The 21,706-nt window shown below is 41.7% G+C and overlaps 2 protein-coding genes, 1 long non-coding RNA gene and 2 other non-coding genes across 12 annotated transcripts in view; 4 read left to right on the top strand and 1 right to left on the bottom strand.

Moving 5' to 3' along the window:
- Positions 1–17,434, top strand: part of CHD8 (chromodomain helicase DNA binding protein 8) — a 54,341-nt gene extending 36,907 nt beyond the window's left edge. For 4 of the 8 annotated variants that reach the window (XM_014564453.2, XM_014564449.2, XM_014564447.2 and 1 more), the window contains exons 14-38: positions 316–492; positions 1,485–1,628; positions 1,889–2,144; positions 2,737–2,947; positions 3,187–3,382; positions 3,881–4,048; positions 4,230–4,409; positions 4,575–4,685; positions 5,035–5,231; positions 5,484–5,683; positions 5,764–5,944; positions 6,033–6,122; positions 6,449–6,552; positions 7,821–7,950; positions 9,087–9,162; positions 9,617–9,671; positions 9,851–10,058; positions 10,486–10,694; positions 10,784–11,503; positions 11,720–11,871; positions 12,152–12,454; positions 13,293–13,406; positions 13,594–13,773; positions 14,165–14,281; positions 16,445–17,423. In XM_014564453.2, coding sequence (XP_014419939.2) covers positions 316–492; positions 1,485–1,628; positions 1,889–2,144; positions 2,737–2,947; positions 3,187–3,382; positions 3,881–4,048; positions 4,230–4,409; positions 4,575–4,685; positions 5,035–5,231; positions 5,484–5,683; positions 5,764–5,944; positions 6,033–6,122; positions 6,449–6,552; positions 7,821–7,950; positions 9,087–9,162; positions 9,617–9,671; positions 9,851–10,058; positions 10,486–10,694; positions 10,784–11,503; positions 11,720–11,871; positions 12,152–12,454; positions 13,293–13,406; positions 13,594–13,773; positions 14,165–14,281; positions 16,445–17,011 — 5,046 coding nt within the window. In that variant the 3' untranslated portion in view covers positions 17,012–17,423. Of the gene's footprint in view, positions 1–315; positions 493–1,484; positions 1,629–1,888; positions 2,145–2,736; positions 2,948–3,186; positions 3,383–3,880; positions 4,049–4,229; positions 4,410–4,574; positions 4,686–5,034; positions 5,232–5,483; positions 5,684–5,763; positions 5,945–6,032; positions 6,123–6,448; positions 6,553–7,820; positions 7,951–9,086; positions 9,163–9,616; positions 9,672–9,850; positions 10,059–10,485; positions 10,695–10,783; positions 11,504–11,719; positions 11,872–12,151; positions 12,455–13,292; positions 13,407–13,593; positions 13,774–14,164; positions 14,282–16,444 lie in introns of all 8 variants that reach the window. The other 4 variants (XM_014564448.2, XM_032481645.1, XM_032481644.1 and 1 more) reach the window with 4 other exon arrangements.
- Positions 8,428–8,538, top strand: LOC116664585. Its single transcript, XR_004321107.1, has one exon. It is a non-coding gene; the product is annotated as a small nucleolar RNA U6-53/MBII-28 (small nucleolar RNA).
- Positions 12,984–13,092, top strand: LOC116664586. Its single transcript, XR_004321108.1, has one exon. It is a non-coding gene; the product is annotated as a small nucleolar RNA U6-53/MBII-28 (small nucleolar RNA).
- LOC116664178 lies at positions 13,408–18,436 on the bottom strand. The gene is made up of 2 exons (XR_004320549.1): positions 18,133–18,436; positions 13,408–13,826 (listed from the first exon to the last, which is right to left on the bottom strand). It is a non-coding gene; the product is annotated as an uncharacterized LOC116664178 (long non-coding RNA).
- Positions 18,437–18,580: 144 nt separating this feature from the next.
- SUPT16H (SPT16 homolog, facilitates chromatin remodeling subunit) overlaps positions 18,581–21,706 on the top strand; it is a 31,965-nt gene continuing 28,839 nt past the window's right edge. Inside the window, exon 1 of the mRNA XM_006190855.3 lies at positions 18,581–18,765. Within this exon, the coding sequence (XP_006190917.1) occupies positions 18,700–18,765 (66 nt within the window). The 5' untranslated portion in view covers positions 18,581–18,699. The remainder of the gene's footprint in view (positions 18,766–21,706) is intronic.

Here is a 21,706-nt window from a genome sequence, read left to right as displayed (position 1 = left end):
ACGTTTGTGGATTTTAGTGATGTAGGACTGAAATACAAGAGGTGGGCACGCAGCAGAGTCAGAAATGTCCAGCTTCATTCAGTGAGGCCTGTCATTTTCCCAAGAAGCTGAGTATGTTGAGGAGGCAGTGTATCTTAAATTCAGTGATTTGGCACTGTTTATTAGGAAGATAAGCAGAGGCAGAAGTGGGTGGTGGTGCAGTTTGTATTTCCTATTAAGTCTGCCTGAATGTGAAAAAGAGAATGTGTAGTTCAGAAGAGCTTGTCGTTTAGGTCCACTTCAGGCCTTTTTTGACTGCATTGCCTTCCTGCTTAGGGGCGCCTCATCCCAGGTGCATACAAGTTTGATGCCCTGATCACCACATTTGAGATGATTTTGTCAGACTGTCCTGAGCTTCGTGAGATTGAATGGCGTTGTGTCATTATTGATGAGGCCCATCGACTAAAGAACCGTAATTGTAAGCTGCTTGATAGTCTCAAGCACATGGATCTGGTGAGTCCCTCTCACTGACATGTGGGCAGAAACACCTGGAATTAAAATACCCTAATTCCCTCTGGAATTAATATAACCTTAATTTAGCAGAGAGGAAGAGAATCAGAATCTTGGTATTGGGGGTTGGGTATGGCCTATGGGAATGGTAACCTCAAAGTCAGATAAAATTCACATAAATTTTAGGGTTGGAAGGTGTTTATAGGTTAGTGGTTCTCTAGGTGGAGACGTGGGATATTTTATTACTTATTGCTGCATAACAAAATATCCAAAAATTAGTGCTTTAAAACAACTTATGTTTTTCATGATTCTCTAGTTCAGCAACTTGGGCTGGGCTCAGTGAGGCTATTCTTTTGGTGGTTTTACCTGGAGTCAGTAATGCAGCTGCAGCTGACGATTGGTGCTGATTGTTGGCTGAGTCATCTTCCACATGGCCTGTCACCCTCAATAGGCCAGACTTTGCCTCTTTACATTGCAGGGTCAGGGCAGTGTTCTAAGAGGGCAAAGGCGGAAGCCTTGTGCAAGGCCTTTGAGTTACAGGCTCTGAAACTCACATGATGTCACTTTTGCTACATTTTCTTGTCAGAGCAGGTTACAGTGCAAGCCCATATTCAAACCTTGATGGGAGCAACTGCCAAAAATGAATGGCCATATTTAATCTAGCATGGGTACATTTCCTAGAGGGGGACGTATTAGGGTATCTGTGGGAAGTTGAGTGTGGAGAGGTATATGTAACTGGAAAAAAAAAATTCCAAATGTTTCTTTATTGGCTTATAATCACAATATTAAAGATAATTCAATATGTTAAATAACATCAAGAGTTTTCTTGTGTGTTTTGTGTTCATCAAAAGAGGGAACAAATAAAACAAAAGTTAAGATAGTACTTGGTCCATTCCCATAATTTTATAGTTAAAGAAATGAAAGCAAAGTTAGAAAACCCCAGAAGTCCTTTGTAGTTTTGAGTTTCATGATTCTTCTGTTTTCTCCATTTATAGGAGCACAAAGTGCTACTCACAGGAACACCATTGCAAAATACTGTGGAAGAACTGTTCAGCTTGCTTCATTTCTTGGAACCTTCACAGTTTCCCTCAGAATCAGAGTTCCTCAAGGACTTTGGGGATCTCAAGACAGAGGAACAGGTAAGAAGTCTCTGTGATGTGATACTAACCCAGGACAAAAAAGGTCAAGTTTGTACTTGGCAGATGTCTACTGTCATAGACATCAAGGGCCATTCTGAACTCCTTGCATGAACCTTGTACCTACATCATTTGTGACATTGTCTAAAGTCTACATTTCTCAGATACTGGAAAACTCCCATTGTATTTCTTCATGTTTCCACGTAATGTGAGCATGTTTGTCCTCATATTGTTGATTTCTTTTCTCTCTGTATTGGTCACAGGTTCAAAAGCTACAGGCCATTCTCAAGCCAATGATGCTGAGAAGACTCAAAGAGGATGTCGAAAAAAACCTGGCACCCAAACAGGAAACTATTATTGAAGTAGAGCTTACCAACATTCAGAAGAAATACTACCGTGCTATTTTGGAGAAGAATTTCTCCTTTCTTTCCAAAGGGGCAGGTCACACTAACATGCCTAATCTACTCAATACAATGATGGAGTTGCGCAAATGCTGCAATCACCCATATCTCATCAATGGTGAGGAAATTCCTGGAAAATACCTGCATTTCTGTGTTACCTTATTTGCTTTCTAAGTGGTATTTCTCAGGATCAATAGATCTGTTGACTGATCATCCTCATTTGGAAATGGAGGAGGTTTCTCCTTTTAAAACAATTCTCATGTCGAATATGTTTCTCTAGTTCTTTTTACCCCCTTGATCCTGCATAATCTCCAAAATTAAAAAAGATTTGCTGTTTAGAATTTCATGAGTAAGAACTAAAGTCATTCTGTTTTCCATTCTCACTGGTGCTCTATTTTGCTGTTTCTGTTTTGGATGCCAGTAGGGTGGTAATAAATAGTAGTTTGTATATGCTAGTCTAGTCCTTGTCCTAACATTTACATATATTTTATCAAATTACAATCTTAAGCCTGACTTAGTGAAATATTTTGAATTGACAGAATTGAGGATGATTTAGGATTTGGGGGGGTGTTGAAATTCTGTGTGTGAGAAATGTTGATATCAAGTCAGATTACTTTTTTTCCTTTGCTTCCTTGTCTCAGTTATATGAACTGCAACTTTGGTTATGTTTCTCTGGAATTCACTGTTAAGTTTGATTTTTCTTTCGGCAGGTGCAGAAGAAAAAATCCTAACAGAATTCCGAGAAGCTTGCCATATTATACCTCATGACTTCCACTTGCAGGCCATGGTTCGTTCAGCTGGCAAATTGGTTCTTATTGACAAGTTACTTCCAAAACTTAAAGCTGGTGGCCATAAGGTTCTCATCTTCTCCCAGATGGTACGCTGCCTAGATATCCTAGAGGATTATCTAATCCAGAGAAGGTGAGAAAAGAGTCATTCTTCGCCTTTTGTGTACTCATAAAGTTGCAAAGAGTAGGAGGGCTGGATTTAATTAAAGTTGATCAGGACTGGGATAAGAGAAGTATTTAAGACTCTCACTCTCAACTTTCTGATAAACTTTCTGATAGAAATATAGCGATACTGATACTGATCTCAAACTGCTTTTTTGTTCTCTTTTTCTGCTTAGCTGATTAAACTTTTTTTCTGGGATTTCCATACAGGTACTTATATGAGCGTATCGATGGGCGAGTTAGAGGCAACCTACGGCAGGCTGCTATTGACCGCTTCAGCAAGCCTGACTCAGACCGATTTGTCTTTTTGCTCTGCACCCGGGCTGGTGGGCTTGGTATTAATCTCACAGCTGCTGATACCTGCATCATCTTTGATTCAGACTGGAATCCACAAAATGACCTGCAGGTAAAGGAAATCATTGTCTTAGGGCCTAATTACCTAACCTGGGAGGTTTTGCAACAGGATCAGAATCTCTTAGAAAGAGTTTTCCTTTAGAGAATATGAAATTGTTTGGTTAATTACGTGTGGCAGTCTGGATCAGAGGTCACCAAACCTTTTCTGTAAAGGACCAGATAGTAAATGTTTAGGCTTTGCAGACCAGACCATCTCTGTTGTAACTACTCACCTCTGCTCTTGTACTGCAAAAGCAGCCATAGACAATATATAAATGAATGGGTAAAACTGTGTTCCAGCTTTATTTATAGAAACAGGTGACTGTGCAGACAATAGTTTGCCAACCTAGGTCTACATGATGGGGCATTAATTTCATCTTGAAACTGACTTGATTTTGAGTTGGTCTCATGGCTGCTTTAAAGATGTGAATCGGTACTTTGAATCCTTCCCCTCCCCACTCCCTCTAATTTTGTTATCTTTGCCCTTCCTTCCACTTTTTTTTAAAACTAGGCCCAAGCACGGTGTCATCGAATTGGGCAGAGCAAAGCTGTGAAGGTGTACCGTCTCATCACTCGTAATTCTTATGAGAGAGAGATGTTTGATAAGGCTAGCCTCAAGTTGGGATTGGATAAGGCTGTGCTTCAGTCCATGAGTGGTCGGGATGGCAACATTACTGGAGTGAGTCTTCTTAATCTATAGTTTGTAGCAGGTCACAGTGATAGAGGGAGCTGTTTTTGAATAGGAACCTGACCTCTTGTTGAGGTTCTCAATTATTATTTCTTAAAATATAATAAAATGTCATGACATGGTTAGATAATATTCTCTTGTAGTCTTTTCATCTTTCTGTTGGATTTTGTAGATTCAGCAGTTCTCCAAGAAGGAGATTGAAGATCTCTTACGAAAAGGAGCGTATGCAGCCATAATGGAGGAAGATGATGAGGGCTCCAAGTTTTGCGAAGAGGACATTGACCAGATCTTGTTAAGACGAACCACTACTATCACCATTGAATCTGAAGGAAAGGGTTCCACCTTTGCCAAGGTATGTTCTGTCGGTGCTAGAGGCTAAAGAAGCAGAGGGAGGGAGAGAGAGACAGGAATTTCTAGAATTTAAATATATTTTTTAAATGCAGTTTTTAGATGTACTGTTTTTCCATTACTCAAAAAGAGTTATTGTTAACTTTACTGTTTTTTTGTTCCACACAAGGCAAGCTTTGTTGCTTCTGAAAATAGGACAGATATTTCTCTGGATGACCCCAACTTTTGGCAGAAGTGGGCCAAAAAGGCTGACCTGGACATGGATCTACTCAATAGCAAGGTGAGCTTTCCTTTTCCTGTAGGGAGAAGGTACTGCAGAAAACACGTTACTTTCAGGACTCTTTATAGCTGCTCTTGATTCTTCAGTACTGACCTTGGTTTGTGATAGTATATTATACACAAAGGCTATTGTAAAAATTTTCTACATAGGAGGCCCCAGAAAACTACTTAGATAACTCCTACTTAATTTTGCTTCATGAGTCTCTGTAGATTATTTTGCATGTCCAAAAAAAAATCTCTTTGAGTATCTACATGTTACATCCAAGGCTGTTTCAATCTATGGTTGTCTTTCATTCCTTTCCCATGATCATATTGTGAAAGAGTTACTTCTGCTTCTGTTTCCTGCGTAGAATAACTTGGTGATTGACACACCTAGAGTACGAAAACAGACCCGCCACTTCAGCACTCTGAAAGATGATGACCTAGTGGAATTCTCTGATTTGGAAAGTGAAGATGATGAGCGGCCACGTTCTCGCCGACATGACCGTCATCATACCTATGGGCGCACTGACTGCTTCCGGGTGGAAAAGCACCTCTTGGTATATGGGTAAGAGCCCACCTTGCCATCAGAGGTAGTGCACCCCCATCCTGATTGACACCCTGTTTGATTTTCACATTGGAAGCTATGATCAAAGAGGGGATAATGGGAAATACTTTATTTTGTTACCATATTTTCCCAAGATCTTTTTGTCTCCCACCTTTTGGGAATTTTGATTCAGAGGGACTGGGGAATATCACTGAACTAGAGTCTTCAGGAAATTATATATAATGATATAATTTCTTTTTCTGTTTTTTCTAGTTGGGGACGGTGGCGAGATATTCTGTCTCACGGGCGCTTCAAGCGACGTATGACTGAAAGAGATGTGGAAACGATTTGCCGGGCCATCCTTGTGTACTGTCTTCTACACTACCGTGGGGACGAAAATATCAAAGGCTTCATTTGGGACTTGATTAGCCCTGCTGAAAATGGCAAGACAAAAGAATTGCAGAATCATTCAGGTAATTATCAACTCTTTGCTTTTCATCTTTCTGTAGGTTACCTAATACTTTTCAGGTCTAAGGGTTTTTCTCAATCCAAGTCTTCGACGTCTCCACTTTCCCAGGTCTATCTATCCCTGTGCCCCGTGGACGTAAGGGGAAAAAAGTAAAGTCACAAAGCACTTTTGATATCCATAAGGCAGATTGGATCCGGAAATATAACCCTGATACTCTGTTCCAAGATGAGAGTTATAAGAAGCACTTGAAACATCAGTGTAACAAGTAAGGACAGAATTTAGCAAGCTAAAGCATTTTCCACCTCGAGCTTTCTACACTATTATTGAGCCAGTTCTTCCTCTCTCCCTTCTAGGGTGCTGTTGCGAGTACGAATGCTATACTATCTGAGACAGGAGGTTATTGGAGACCAGGCAGAGAAGGTGTTAGGGGGTGCCATTGCCAGGTAAAGTTATGCTGTATTTTTCTTTATGCCCTGTCTTATTCCAGAAAAGATTGGTTTATTTATTTCATTCTAAGCTATGTTTGGGATACCTGACAATGAAAATCTGTATATCAGATCTTCAGTCCTGTATGGTTGACCTTTTGTGTCTGTGGGTTTTGCATCCTTATTATCCACGGTTGGTTGAATCCATGAATGTGAAACCCATGGATATGGAGGCCAACTGTATTCATTGTACTGCACCATTTTATATAAGGGATTTGAACATCCATGGATTTATTTTAATTTCCTGAGTTGCTCTGCTGACTCTGCCCTCTTCTAACCTTTAGTGAAATTGACATATGGTTCCCAGTAGTGGATCAGCTGGAGGTTCCAACGACATGGTGGGACAGTGAGGCTGATAAGTCCCTGCTCATTGGAGTCTTTAAACATGGTAGGTACCTTCTCTTAGTCTATTCCTTCCTTATTGTAGATTTATGTCCACAGATGGAATATTTAGCAAAATGCTCACGACCAGTAACTGAATTCTCTGACGTTCAAAAAGCTTATGTGTAAATGGGAAACTAGTTGTTAAATATCCAGAGCAAAGCCATTAGCTCCTATGAATAGATGTTCCAGAAAGACCAGATGGATAGTTAAATCCCAAGGTAGGGAGTCTCCCATCTGTTCTCTAATCACTTACCAATCTGCATGTTGTGGTAGCTAAAGGTCCGCAGATCAGGGGAGGTGTGTATGCCCACTCTTGTTAATAATAATCATGTTTAATTTGTGTTGTGTAAGTTTCCCGTGACTTGCTGGAAGTGTTCTACTTGTATAACATCCCATTTGTCAAAGTATTCAGCAGTCACTCTGATATAGGGGTGAACAACTGTGTTTGAGTGAAACAAAGCTAGAGTATAAAAAGGGAGGAGACTCCCTTTTCGGTCTTGCCTAATAACAAATTACAGGCAATTGAAGCAGTAAGTGCTAACTTCCAACCTAGTGACTTAGTGAGTTGGCATAGTGTTTCTTTTTTAATATACTTTTATGTTTACTTCTACAAAATAAAAATAATGGTACTTAATCCATGTTTTTGCAAGTTTATTGGATAAGAAAAGCTGGGCATTTGTAGTCTTAGATTTACTTGTGAGACATGGGGGTTTTAGAAGTGTCCAAACACCCTGAAGTGTGTTCCTTTGTCATTCATCAGGCATTCAGGGTGCCTGTTTATTTGCAGGTGCAGGTTTCTTATCCTTCATTTGAAAATGTGTGACCTGGGGCACCTCTCATCTGTGTGCTCGCTGTTGTCTATGGCAGTGTACCCCTAATAAACTCCTTTACCATTCTCCTCCTTAGAAAAAAAAGAAAGAAAAGAAAATGTGACTTAACCCTAAATTATTTGACTTTTCAAATTTCCTCATCTATGTAATAAGAATGTAGAAAGATTATCAGTTAAGTGGTTATGTAAACCTATCACTGTTTTCTATAAACACTGATTAAATTACTATTTTCGATAACTGCTGATAAAACTGTTTATGACTCTAAATTGCTGTAGAAATCTTAAATATAGTAACATAACCTAACAGCTGTCCAAGTTAATATTTTCATTGTACTTTGCATTGTGAGCAAAGTAGCCCACATTGTTATTCCAGCAGCATACAAAGTAAACATAAAGGCAAAATGAATCTCTGATTTTCTTCAGATTATGGCTTTTTCTCCTAGGCTATGAAAAATATAATACTATGAGGGCGGACCCAGCCTTATGCTTCCTGGAAAAGGCTGGTCGACCAGATGATAAAGCCATTGCTGCAGAACATCGAGTGTTGGATAATTTTTCCGACATAGTGGAAGGGTAAGCAATTAGTGTTTCACTCTCTCAAAGTCCTGTGTCCACCGTGTGAAGGTTGTCTGTTGCTTGTGCTAAGAGACAACATAATCCTAGCCTTGACTGAACCCACTGGGATTCTTAATGGTGGTTATAGTCTTGAATGATAAACTTTTAACAAAGAGCAGGACCAGCAGAAGGGACAGCATAAACTGGCCATACATACATACGTACACATTTTAACCATACATTGCCCTACAGTGCAACTAAGGGTGAAAAGTAATGTTATTTCCAGATGGCTTATTTGATGTTCTGTTCGATTCTCTTTGCAATGCTTTACTGTGCAGCCATAGTAGCTAAGAGGATCACTGGTTCTCTTGAAAGATAATAGCCATGCAGCAGTCCCACGCCACTTATGTGATAGCCTCAGGAACTTTTAGCCCTAGTTTATCATTTCCCAGTGGTAGCTGACACATGAAGACACTTACTCTGCCTGGATACATGCCTCAATGATGAGTTGCCATGCTAATACTGAGCCACCAGGTTAGGGCAGTGTTGCCCTGGTTTGGGTGCCAGTGAGTTTAACAAAACTTCTCATGTGGAGACCTGAGAGGCATGTAAAAGGGTTGGCTTAGTTCACGAATATTATCCCACTGCTTTGTGATTGGGAGATTTCTCTTTGATGATCACAACCTCAGTTTGCCTATTTTATGATCCTCAAAGGAAATTGGATTGTTTATTCATTGCAAATCATTTATAGTATCACTGTTCTGCTCAATAAAGCAAAGTAGTGAAAAATAAACGAGCAAGCATAGACCATTCAAGTAAAATGATAAAAGTAAATACTAGTTGGGAGGGAGGGAGAAAATGTGTTAAACAATAGAAAGAGTTTTTAAGAGAGAGGAAATGTGCTGATCAAAGTGTTTCATTTGAAATTCAAGCAATTTAGAACCGCAATTTGTCATTTTCTTCCAGTTCCTTGTTCTGTTGGATACTGTACCTAAATTACTCAAAGCTTAGCACCTGGCCTACTATTCCCTTGAGCATGAAAGAAAAGACTATTCCATGCTGGATTCTGTGTTTGGCCAGGTCTTCATCCTAGGTTCCTCTTAGTGAAAGAGAATATATTGTTAACATTGTCTCATGCCTCTGGATGATTTTAGGGTTGACTTTGATAAGGATTGTGAAGATCCTGAGTATAAACCACTCCAGGGTCCCCCAAAGGACCAAGATGATGAGGTGAGGAATTTTCATTTGAGTCTAGCTTTTCTCTGTTACTAATTAGTGCTCTCCCATTCCCTGAGTCATGAAGTATACTGATTATAATACAAACTGGAAAGTGCCATTTGAGAATATAAAGTACTAATGGAAAAGATTGTAATGTCAGCTGGGGGAGGTCAGGGGTGGCTCTGTGGAGGAGGTAAGGCCCAAGCTAGACAATGAAGTATATTATTTGACTTTTAAATTCTTGAGTCCCATTGTCTTCAAGCCATTGATAAGAACTGACTTTTCAGATTTTATTGTCTTATTCTTTTAGTTGGTTGCTTCGAATTTTCTGTGAGGGTTCCCTTCATTAGAAAATTTTCTTGATCCCTTGGTGCCATAGAAGGACACACAAGAAAGTGATTTCAGAGTGCCAACTTTCCCCCTTTCCCTCCCCCCTACATCCTGTGGGGCGGATCTCCTTCTCTAGGGTGATCCCTTGATGATGATGGATGAGGAGATCTCAGTGATAGACGGAGATGAAGGTAAACTTCTACGTCAACTAGTACAGTTTTGTGTGGGGCGGTGGGGTTGGGGAATTAACTGAATTCTATCCTTTTCAGGGATTTCTGAGAGCTTTTCCTTGGGGTGGGTTAAAATACCAGTATTATTAGTTCTACCATCTTTCCTGTACTTCCTATTTATTGTATTTTGGTTCCCACAGCCCAGGTGACACAACAGCCAGGCCATCTATTCTGGCCTCCAGGCTCTGCTTTAACAGCTAGGCTTCGACGCCTAGTAACAGCCTATCAGCGCAGCTACAAGAGAGAACAGATGAAGATAGAGGCTGCAGAACGTGGGGATCGGCGAAGGCGGCGTTGTGAGGCAGCCTTCAAGCTAAAAGAAATTGCACGGCGGGAGAAACAGCAACGGTAAAATATGGCTAGGAATTTGGACTGAGCTGTAAGCTTGTCTTCAACTATGGGCCCTATGTTGAAAAGCACCTTAGGAAGGATTATTTGGAATTCCCTGCAGAGGGACCATCTTTTTTGCATTTGTTACACCTCTACGGCATAAAACCACACTTAATCATAACTCCCGGGTAGGTCTCCTGTGTAGCCATTCTCACTGAGTTGTTTGCGTGCATCATTTTCCCCCTTCGCTTACTAATTCTTAAATCTTACACGTTATCAAGTACCTCTTACCACGTGTTCTGTTGTCTTCTGGGCTTTTTTTTTTTTTTTTTTTTTTGGCCCCTACTTTCATTTTTTGTGTACTCAGATATTCTAAGCCACACTAAGAAGTAACTGGTTTCTCTGTGTTCTCATCAGTGTTGCCTGACTCCTCTTCCTTTTGTAGATGGACAAGGCGTGAACAGACTGATTTCTATCGAGTAGTGTCAACCTTTGGTGTAGAGTATGACCCTGACACCATGCAGTTCCATTGGGATCGCTTCCGCACTTTTGCCCGACTGGACAAAAAAACAGATGAAAGCCTTACCAAGTATTTCCATGGCTTTGTGGCCATGTGCCGCCAAGTGTGCCGCCTTCCCCCAGCAGCTGGAGATGGTGAGCAAGACTGGAGAGTCTTGGGTGAGTGGGGATTGTGACAGAACCAACTCCTGGTTCATTTCTCTTTCCACTCCTATCTCTTGCAGAACCCCCAGACCCTAATCTGTTCATTGAGCCTATCACTGAGGAAAGGGCCTCACGGACTCTCTACCGTATTGAATTGCTTCGGCGCTTACGGGAACAAGTTTTGTGCCACCCTCTTTTGGAAGATCGGCTGGCATTATGTCAGCCTCCAGGTCCTGAACTGCCCAAATGGTGGGAGCCTGTTCGGCATGATGGGGAACTTCTACGAGGGGCAGCCCGCCATGGGGTGAGCCAAACAGACTGCAACATCATGCAGGACCCAGACTTCTCTTTTCTGGCTGCCCGTATGAACTATATGCAGAACCATCAGGCAGGAGCACCAGCTCCATCCCTGTCACGCTGCTCTACTCCACTGCTACACCAGCAGTATACCTCGCGCACTGCCTCACCACTGCCCCTGCGCCCAGATGCTCCTGTTGAAAAGCCACCTGAGGAGACAGCTGCCCAGGTGCCCAGTCTGGAGAGTCTAACTTTAAAGCTAGAGCATGAGGTGGTGGCCAGGAGCCGACCAACCCCACAAGACTATGAGATGCGAGTAGCCCCCTCTGATACTACCCCTCTGGTTTCCCGGAGTGTTCCACCAGTCAAACTGGAGGATGAGGATGATTCAGACTCTGAGCTGGACTTGAGCAAGCTGTCACCATCATCCTCTTCTTCCTCATCCTCATCCAGCTCCAGCTCCAGCACTGATGAGAGTGAGGACGAGAAGGAAGAGAAGCTAAGTGAGTGCATGTGACAGGCTGTTGGCCCTCTTCCCCATTCTTCCCTCTGCTCTTTCCCTTCTTTTCTAAATGCATCCTTGGAGATTCAGATTTTGATTTGATAGAATATCAAAAGAGATCTGTTATTCTTAGGGCCTTCATTTAAAGCCTATATAACACCATTTCTGTATAACTTTATTCTTTCATCTTTGCTCACATGTTCTGTATGATCTCTAGCGGCTGACCGGTCCCGCTCAAAGCTCTATGATGAAGAGAGTCTTCTGTCCCTCACTATGTCCCAAGATGGATTCCCAAATGAAGATGGAGAACAAATGACCCCTGAGCTTCTGCTGCTACAAGAAAGACAGAGAGCTTCTGAGTGGCCCAAGGTAACAGCCTCATTCCTGGATAGGTAGACTCTGAAAATACAGTGTGACATATACAGAGAACAAGGAATAGATGGTTCTGGATTTCTTTGATTGTGTTTAGTGCTACATGATTTTTCATGAAACTTCCCAGTTGGCTTCAGGATTTGAAACAATTACCTCCCTCCTTTCTGCCTAATGATTTTTGCTCGTCCTGATAATGATGGCCCTATTATTTGTCACAGGATCACGTACCTAGTACTCAGGTGCTAAAACCAGTATTGATTTCTTTTTCCCCACTCAGGATCGTGTCCTGATAAACCGTATTGACCTCGTCTGCCAGGCTGTACTCTCAGGGAAGTGGCCTTCTAGCCGCCGGAGCCAGGAAATGGTGACAGGAGGAATTTTGGCGCCAGGCAACCACTTGTTCGACAGTCCCTCATTGACTCCAGGAGAATATGGGGACTCTCCAGTCCCCACACCACGAAGTAGCAGTGCAGCTTCCTTGGCAGAGGAGGAGGTGTCTGCAGTCACCACAGCAGCAGCTCAGTTCACCAAACTGCGCCGAGGCATGGATGAGAAGGAGTTCACGGTTCAGATCAAAGATGTAAGCTGAGCATTTAGGCACTGGGAAGTGAGGAAGAATGCTGTAATTCTTGCTAACTAGTGTTAGGAACACAACACTAAGTTTGTTTGGTCAGCTAACTTTAAAAATGAGAGGAGAAAAAAAATTAGAGCTCACAAAGATCCATTTAGGAAAAGTCATTGTAGTAAATAAAGGAAAGGATCTTAACTTGTATCTCCTGAGGACTAGATTAAAAGACACCGCATTTTTAAAAGAACTTTAATTGACAAAAGGCTTTGAGTGGCTTGTTTCTAGATCCCAAAAACAGAGTTTTTAAAAATTGAAATCAAACTGTGGAAAAGCTATTAAAATGACACCCAAGTATTATAGGCCTTATTAAGTTTAAAATAAAAAGGAGTCATTCCAACTGAAATTAAATCAGTGTTAATTTATAGAGGGAAAACTTTATTTTTCCTGATGCTCTTCCCTGTTGAACCCTATTAGCTGGTCAGTAAGTACTCAATAAGAAAATTTTTTGAAATTAGTATGTGACAGGATTATCAGGATTTTGCCCCTGTGATGAGTTGCCATGCTAATTCTGAGACACCAGCTAGGGGATTTTTCCCGGCATTGGGTGTTGTTGAGAGAAGTTCTACTTCTCTTAAATCTACCTGAGGGGCACTAGGTCAAGAAAGGAAGTCTTTCTAAGGAAAAAATGTGTAAGATTTGTTGTATTTCTAATTTCAACCCATTAGTCAGATGGCCTTCCCTCTCACCATCATTGAACCAGAGGATGACCCTTACCCCAAGTCCCCCAAAGCATAATTTTTATTTAAAAATGTGCCTTATAATGTCTTGGGTGGGTGGGTTGTCTTCCTAGGAGGAAGGATTGAAGTTAACATTCCAGAAGCACAAGTTGATGGCTAATGGAGTAATGGGAGATGGACATCCTCTTTTTCATAAGAAGAAAGGGAACAGAAAGAAGCTAGTCGAGGTAAGTGGTAGAGAAAGTCTTTAATGTGGTGATTAGATAAAATATTTTTATTCCCAGTAATTGATGAAGGCAGTTGGGATTGAGGGAGTAGAAGATACTATTTTATGGCTGCCATTGGCTCTGCTCCCCTTCCCTCCCTGCCCAAAAGAAGAGTATGTGCTCATGGGGGTGGATTCTGGGTTTGCAGCTGGAGGTGGAGTGCATGGAAGAGCCTAATCACCTTGACGTGGACCTGGAGACCCGGATCCCTGTCATCAATAAGGTGGATGGTACTTTGCTGGTGGGTGAGGATGCCCCTCGCCGGGCTGAACTGGAGATGTGGTTACAGGGTCATCCAGAGTTCGCTGTTGATCCCCGATTTCTAGCGGTGAGTGGCAGTTCCATCCAGCAAGATTTAAAGTCATTCCCTTGGTATTTAAGCTGTGTGAGAGGAAGAAAGCATGCCTATTATGTCCCTGTTTCTGCATTGGCAAAATAGAATAATTATACCCAGTCTCCCTACTTCACAGAGTTATTGTGAGGAGGAAAGTAATGTTAAAGTACTTGTTAAACTAAATGCTAGGCAAATCATTACCATTAAATTATATAATCACCTTATTTTTTTTGGAGCGGTCTGGTTAATGTCAGTTTTCCACTAGGACTAATCCTTTATCCACACAATAAGCATTTATTGTCAAACTCTAGACACTACTACCTTAATAATTACTCCAGAGAAGATTTTTGATTCCTTTAGGATAACTGCAGCTTTTCTATTGCAGTATATGGAGGATCGCAGAAAACAGAAATGGCAGAGATGTAAAAAAAATAATAAGGCAGAATTGAACTGTTTGGGAATGGAACCAGTACAGACAGCTAACTCTAGGAATGGAAAAAAGGTGAGTGAGACTGAAACATTACCACTCTGTTCCCACACTAGGTATGACTGGAGAAATTAATGTTACTTATTTTTTTCCCAATGTACGTTTGAGAAAATTTATCATTAGTTCATGAATAAGGAAACCAAAGTATTTTTAGTGTATTTTTACAGTCCTGTGGCATCGCCATCTCCCGAAGAGCATAAAATTCTAAAAACTAGCTTTAGCACTTTAAGCATACTGAAATATAAGAATTAGTAAGACATGTTAGAACATTCAAGGCCTTATCTTGCTCTTCTACTAACTAAGGGATTTTTGGCAAATCCTTTAACTTTTTCAATTTGCATGTCCTGAAAAGTAAGGGTTTTGGAGCAGATAATCTCTTAAAAGTTTTATGATTCTATATATTTTAGAAGTGATTTGGGGCCTACTTAGGAAAATAGTCATGGGGTTTCCCAAAATAGAAGTTGAGAATCACTAATAATATATAATGGAAAAGGACAGAAAATCATGTTTTATAGTTTATATTAACAATTTGGGTCATTAGGCTATTCCATTATTTTCAAATGTACTTATGTTTTTATCATGGTTATAGACCATTTGGTAGATTAAGAACCTGTACTCCTTTCCACCAAAAGATAATTGCAGAAGTTCCTCTTGACTGTGTTTGCCTTACTTTGGGCAATAGTTACATTTTCTAAACATACAGAAGTCATGGTTTGGTTTGGTGAGCAGTCATTTAAAATGGATTAGCATTTGTATACTCACCTTATCTAATCATTCTTCATTTGATCTTTTATATACTTCTTTATGTGTATGTGATATATATGTACACATGCACACGTGTGCACACACACACCCCTATTTTATCTTCTAACAAAATTAATTTCCAAATGAAAAAATCTTTTGCATTTAACAAATACATTATTTTGCACATATTTATTTATAAATGTATACTTATTTATGAGGTGAATTATGAGGCTTGTTTATTTTTATATTGGTAAAATTATTGATATATAATTATTGATACCATAGAAGAATGTTTTAATTTTCCCTCTCAGCCTCCATGGGATCAAGGGTGTATGTAGTAAGCAGACTGGTTTATAGGGGAGGCTGATGGCTAGAAGGCTGATACCTTCTCCGTCTTGAATTTAGCATTATAGAGAAGCCTGTAAAAAGGCTTTTCCTCCAGGATTACCTATTTTTACCTCAAGTACTTTTGTACTTCTTTGTAGTCAGTTGATAACGCTAATAAAAGATGATAGGAAATCACAGAAAATTATAATATGATTAGTACAGAATTCTTAATGTAGAATTGATGGAGTATCTGGCACTACATGATTACTGGACTCTGCAGTAGTTTGGTGCTATTATAGTTCTATTTTTTAAGCCTGTACAGATAGAACAGTGAGGTTTTTTTCAGTCAGAAAGGTCAGGCTTAGATTGGGCGAGTCCAGAGACACAGGTACTAATTGTATGAGTTTAATGCCAGTTTACCCAGTATTGTATTTAGGTCTAGCAAAGTCAGAAGTTCCAGCTTTAGTGAACTTAATAAAAAAATGTATAGGGAGAACATCTAGAAGAAGCAATTTAAAATTCAACAGACATGTAAGTTTTTTTTATCAGTGTGGAAAAAAACTTAGTAAATTTGGTAAGGAGAGCTACCCATAACGTTTTTGGTGTTCCAGACATCTAGAATCTTAATCTGGTCTATCTGAGTTTACCCCATTGTGATGCAATGAAGGATAGTACTGTAAACGTCAACATAGTTGTGCTGCACTTCACATGGTAAGATCATGTGAACAACCTGCCATCAGTAAAGCATACTGTGCAAATACCGATTCATTCACTGTCTTACTCAGGCCCCTTATTAACAAAGGTAAGCAACTGTCAAATGGTTGACCAAAGTAGAGGTATAGCGTAATCATGGAAAAAACCAAAGCTCTGGTTCCCATGAGTATCAGTATCAAATCCTTGCTCTTAGCTTCAGCACCAGAATGCTTCAACCAGCTACATCCTGTTTTTCCTCCTCCCCATTTCCATCAAGCTTCATCTGACTATACTGGTTTTGCCCCTCCTAATGATAGATTCAGTGAAAAAGCATTTGCAAGCTAGGACTCCGTTGACTTCTGTTTTGCTTTTTTCCTTCCTTTCCTTTTACTATTTTCTATTCCTTCCTCCTAGGGTCATCATGCTGAAACTGTGTTCAACCGGGTTTTGCCAGGGCCTATTGCTCCGGACAGCAGCAAGAAGCGGGCCCGTAGGACGCGACCAGACCTTTCTAAGATGATGGCCCTGATGCAGGGTGGAGGCACTGGGTCCCTATCTCTGCATAATACCTTCCAACACAGCAGTAGTGGCCTGCAGTCTGTGTCTTCTCTGGGTCACAGCAGTGCCACCTCTGCATCTTTGCCTTTTATGCCGTTTGTGATGGGTGGTGCAGCATCATCCCCTCATGTAGACTCCAGCACCATGCTTCATCACCACCACCACCACCCCCACCCCCACCATCACCACCATCATCATCCAGGCCTGAGAGCCACTGGCTACCCTTCTTCACCAGCCACTACCACCTCTGGTACTGCCTTGAGGTTGCCACCACTGCAACCTGAGGAGGATGAGGACGATGAGGATGAAGATGATGATGATGATTTATCTCAGGGCTATGATAGCTCAGAAAGGGACTTCTCACTCATTGATGATCCTATGATGCCAGCCAACTCAGACTCCAGCGAAGATGCTGATGACTGAAGCCCCAGCATGGTCCCCATCGCTTGGGTGGCTGCAGTATTTTCATTTACTCTGGCCCTTGGACTATGGAAAAGTGGGAGGGGCAGGGGAGATGTGGGGATACCCAGGACTCCAGGAGGTGAAAAGGAAAAAAGAAAACTTGTACCTGATTGCTTCCAAATTTGAGAGGATTGGGTGGGCAGGGGAACTCCTAAAATAATACATGACTCCTTCCTCATTTCTGGGGAAGGAAAGGAGACTAGAGCAACTGATGTGCTCACCCCTCCCTAGACACCTCCATTAACCACAGACTATGTAGCGCTGGCACTAGCCTCTGGCAGAGCCTGTTCCTGACCGAACTGTGGATACAGCTGGAGGGTCAGGAACTGTTACCTTCCTTCCCCTTGGCATTAATAAATTTAAGTTAATCCTTTCCCACTCTTCCCTTGTTCAATATTTGCTCAAACCCAATATAAATAATTAATTTTAAGAGTTGATGTTCATGATGGATAATTTCAACACTACTTTCCTAAAGTTCATTATTGTTCATGCGAAATAACCTGGGTAAGGCAAGCAAGTCATCCTACTTCATTAAAGGATTATATATAAGCTAGGCTGTCCAGCTTGCCCAAGGCAAGGGAATGATCTAAGCTAAATAGGCAAAATGTTCCAGATTCAAACTCCAAATTCATGGAAGAGATGGGAATGAAGAATTTCGCCGAGACTGACACATATTTTGTTCCGAATTAACTGAAATAACGGTGCTCTGGGGAAGCCATAAAAATGGTGTCACTTCATGAACTGCGCCAAGGACTGGCTGACTTGAAAGATGCTGTCACGACTTGGGCACAGAGGAGTGGATTCTGTGAATTCCCTCAAGCCATTTGTTTCCTACGACTCTTACCCTACCATCCCAGCGCTCAGATGAAGCCTGGGCATTTTATTTCCCTCTCCAAGGCGAAACCTTTAACCCCATCTCGCGGGTCCTAGTGTTGTTAATTGGCAGGGTGGGCTCCCGCTCCCGGGTTTGAGCTCTCGGTCCCCGCAGAGCCCCTGACCTAGTGTCCTAGCACCGAGGTTCCTTCCAGCCCTGTAGCAGCCAAGAGTATTGCCTCCCCACCTTTTCTAGGAGGGGAACGCACCCAGTTACGCTGTAATCTTCCCACTCCCATCCCAAGCCAGATCCCGCTCTTTCCGCTTCCCCTTCCTTCGCCGATGGGTGGGGCCATTACACCCGCGCGCGGCAGCTAGTGTGGGGCGGGGCAGGCACATCAGGCCTCCCGCCTTCTTCGCAATGCCCCGCCGCCGCCGCCGCAGCCCCGGCGAGAAGTCGGAGCTCCTGGGAACCGCGGCCTAGCGGAGAGTAAGGGCGGGGGCAGGGTGTCACGTGACGACGTCGACTCGCGTGCGGCCGTTGCTAAGTTGACAAGAAAACCCCGCGAAAATCTAGACACTTTCTGCGTTGCACATTTTGTTCATTTCTCCACTCTCTTCCTTCTTATCCTCTCCCTAACCTCCGGAGAGAGGATTTAAAAAAAAAAAAACCTAAAAATCCCGAGCGTTGCCGGGACCCGGAAGCGGAAAGGGCATCTTTGAGGTCGATACTTCCGGGTCACTGGGAGAGTGCGGGATTCCGGGGCCGAGAGCGGGTGGCGGAGCCGGGACCTCGCGTGATTCTCGGAACCCGAGGAGGAGCGGCGTCTGTGGCTATGGCTGTGACTCTGGACAAAGATGCTTATTACCGGCGAGTGAAGAGACTGTACAGCAATTGGAGGGTGAGATAGATCCCGTAATTTTCCCTAGGGAGCCCCCCTTTGCCATCCCATAATAACCCCGTTTCTCGGCGCCTTTTTTTCCCCTTTCCTTCGGGAATTCCCGGGTTCTGTTTCGGGCCCCGTTAGCTGCTCCAGGATCATTCACTGCAGGCGGCCCCGAGCGCCACCCGGTAACAGGGAATCCCCCTCAATCACCCTGCTCTGCGGCCACCACCATCTTCCCCGCGTGCGGGACCCCGTCATGCATAACAGCCACCTCTCTTCCCGCCCTAGAAGAGGCATCATCATCATTCCCTCCCACTCCGTAATCACGTCTTGCTGCCCCCTCTTGCAGTGTTCACACACACCCACGCACTCGCTCTGTCCTTTCAGAACCAGAGTGTTCCTCCCCAGGTCCCGCCAGTATTACAACCATTTCGTAAAGGATGGATGGAGGGGCTAGGAGGATGTGAACCAGTCTCTTCGTGTTTATCGTTTGCTGGGCTGTTGCTGGAGTTTAAAAAAAAAAGAAAATACGGCTCACGCGCAACCGCCTCATGTTCTGGGCCCTGCCGTGGGTAACACAGAAACCTAACGCTGAAAACCTGCAGGCTTTAGTAATACGAAAAACGATGTAATGCCTAAAACCTCATTAGTTTTCCTTCTTGGTTGAATATCCGGGGCACGTGTTCAGAAAAAGAGCTGTTAAAGTTCCCAGTCATTTAAAGATTGGGCGTTTTTGTTGCTTGAAAGATCCATAGTTAAAATTTTATTTTTATGATAGTAATTTACCAGTTGAAACATTTGATTACATTCTTTGGTGCATTGTGAGCTGCCTAGTTTGTCTGGCCTCTGAACTCTGTCCTCAGGAACAATAAAACTAATGAAGACTTTTTAAAACCTGAAAAGCGCCCTTAGAAAAATGTTCAGTTCTGATTTCAGCATTGTAAATTGCCTTTCAGATCAATCCTCTACCAAAAACTAAGCTATAAAAATTGGTCATTTCCTCTGCCTTTCATGTTAAAGGTTCTTGTGCATGCTTTGTTTTTTTGAACATAAATGCATTAGATATTGAAAGTAAAATGGATTCTCTGCATTTTATGAGAAACAAAATCAAGGACTCTATGCTAGACAGATCCTGAACATAAATCTTAAAAATTTTATTAATTCCTACCCAGTGTTTTTACAGCTTTTCTCACTGTCCCATTTTAAAATTTGAACCTGATTTATATTAGAAAATCTCTTTGTAATTACCTCAATAATTCCTAAAGATTAATAAGTACTGTTGTGTAAGTAATAATTGAAAGCCCTCTCTTCCATCCACAGACCCTGAAATTAAACACCTTTGAGGTGGACGTTGTTTCTGGTCCCAGTAATTCAGCTTATCAAGTTAGCCCCTCGACCATTCATGAAAGCTAAGATTAATTTAGAGCTCAGAGTTCCCCTACGTGATAGATGAATGCAAAGCATAGAACTGGGAAAAACTTGAGGCCTGAAGACAGATTGGCAAACTTCATTTCAAGTGACAGCCTTTAAATCCATGAAAGTTATTTGCCGTCATTTTTTGTTTGTTTCTCAAAAATCATTAAAATTTATCTTGGCCCTCCTAGTTTAACTTGGTGAAATCATTTGAACAGGGCATCTTAGATGTTGATAAGGTCCTTATAAAGTTATGAGCCAGGTCAATATAAAAATGTACTCAGTAACAAAACTAGTGGCAAATCATGAAAAATCTTATTTGAATAGACTTTCTGCTTTTTGATAACTGTAAATTTTAATAGCTATGTCAGGACCCACCTGTAGAACTTCTTTCTGTATCCATTGTCTTTCCAGATTACAGTACTTTCATTCTCATCTGCTTAACTAGAGGTTTTCTGGGATAAGTTCTGGTTACGTATCCTCTAAATTGTAGCAGAAAGATAGTGAAGTATATAGGTGCAAGCTATATTTGTTTTTCTACATTTTTTCCTTTTATTGAGTAAGAAAACTGGCACAGAAATAAGAATAACTTGAAGTTAACTGTGTAAATCCCAAGCCTTGTGTTGTCAGCTCCTGTCTTCAAATAAATAACCTGTTACAACAAAACTTAACGGAAAAATTAGTTTGGGCTGCACACCCACTTTTAATACCCCTAAGCATTAACCTTTTAGTACTGTGGTTGTTTCCAGCGCTCTGCAACTGCCTAGAGTTGTAGAGAAAAACTACTAATCTTTTTTTTTTTTTTTTTCCAAAGTAAGAGTAGGTGCTAATGTGTCTCCTAATCTTACATATCTGCAAGTTGAGTTTGGGTAAGGTACATATTGTGAGGTTATTGTAAGTAAGATCTATTTCTGAATCACAGTTTTCATAACTTATGTTCTAGCAACAGCTGCAGTATCAGTGTATGAGTAGAAATTTCTAAAACATGAATTACCTTATACCTGACTGAATAGTCTCATTTCAGAGATAAGAAGATAGGCTCAGTCAGAAATGAAATAGGAGACCACTAGAGTGACTAGAACTTATTACTGTTTTCTGACTCTTCCTGGATGTTTGAGTCTAGTCCGGCCTCTTATTTTTAAATTAGGACTGCTACGAGAGAAAGGGCTTGTAGCACCTGTCTGTCTCTGCATTAGAAAGCCCCAGGTTGTGCTGTTGGCTCCTGAGAGTGGGCTGAGGGCTTCTCTGTCATCTTACACTTACCAGGTTCTTACTCAGGGCTTCCCAGCCTTTCATGATTGTGATTATTTTTAACCAAGTAATAGGCTTAGTACTGCGTAGGGTACAAGGAGGGAGGTTACCCTCTATCCTGGGGTCCCAGCTGCTTTGAGAGCTGAGGGATAAAGTATCCGTGCACACCTGTAACTCTTTTGAGACCTACCTGTTAGGACATTCTGCTGTGTGTGAACCTTGACTTCAGTCATCTGCCCTTTGTCCCAAAAGAATTCTGTTAAAAATCAAAACAGCAGCTATTTTCAAAAGA

Source organism: Camelus ferus, chromosome 6 (genome assembly GCF_009834535.1).
Source record: "Camelus ferus isolate YT-003-E chromosome 6, BCGSAC_Cfer_1.0, whole genome shotgun sequence".
Lineage (NCBI taxonomy): Eukaryota > Metazoa > Chordata > Mammalia > Artiodactyla > Camelidae > Camelus > Camelus ferus.
This window is presented reverse-complemented; position numbering and strand designations above follow the sequence as displayed.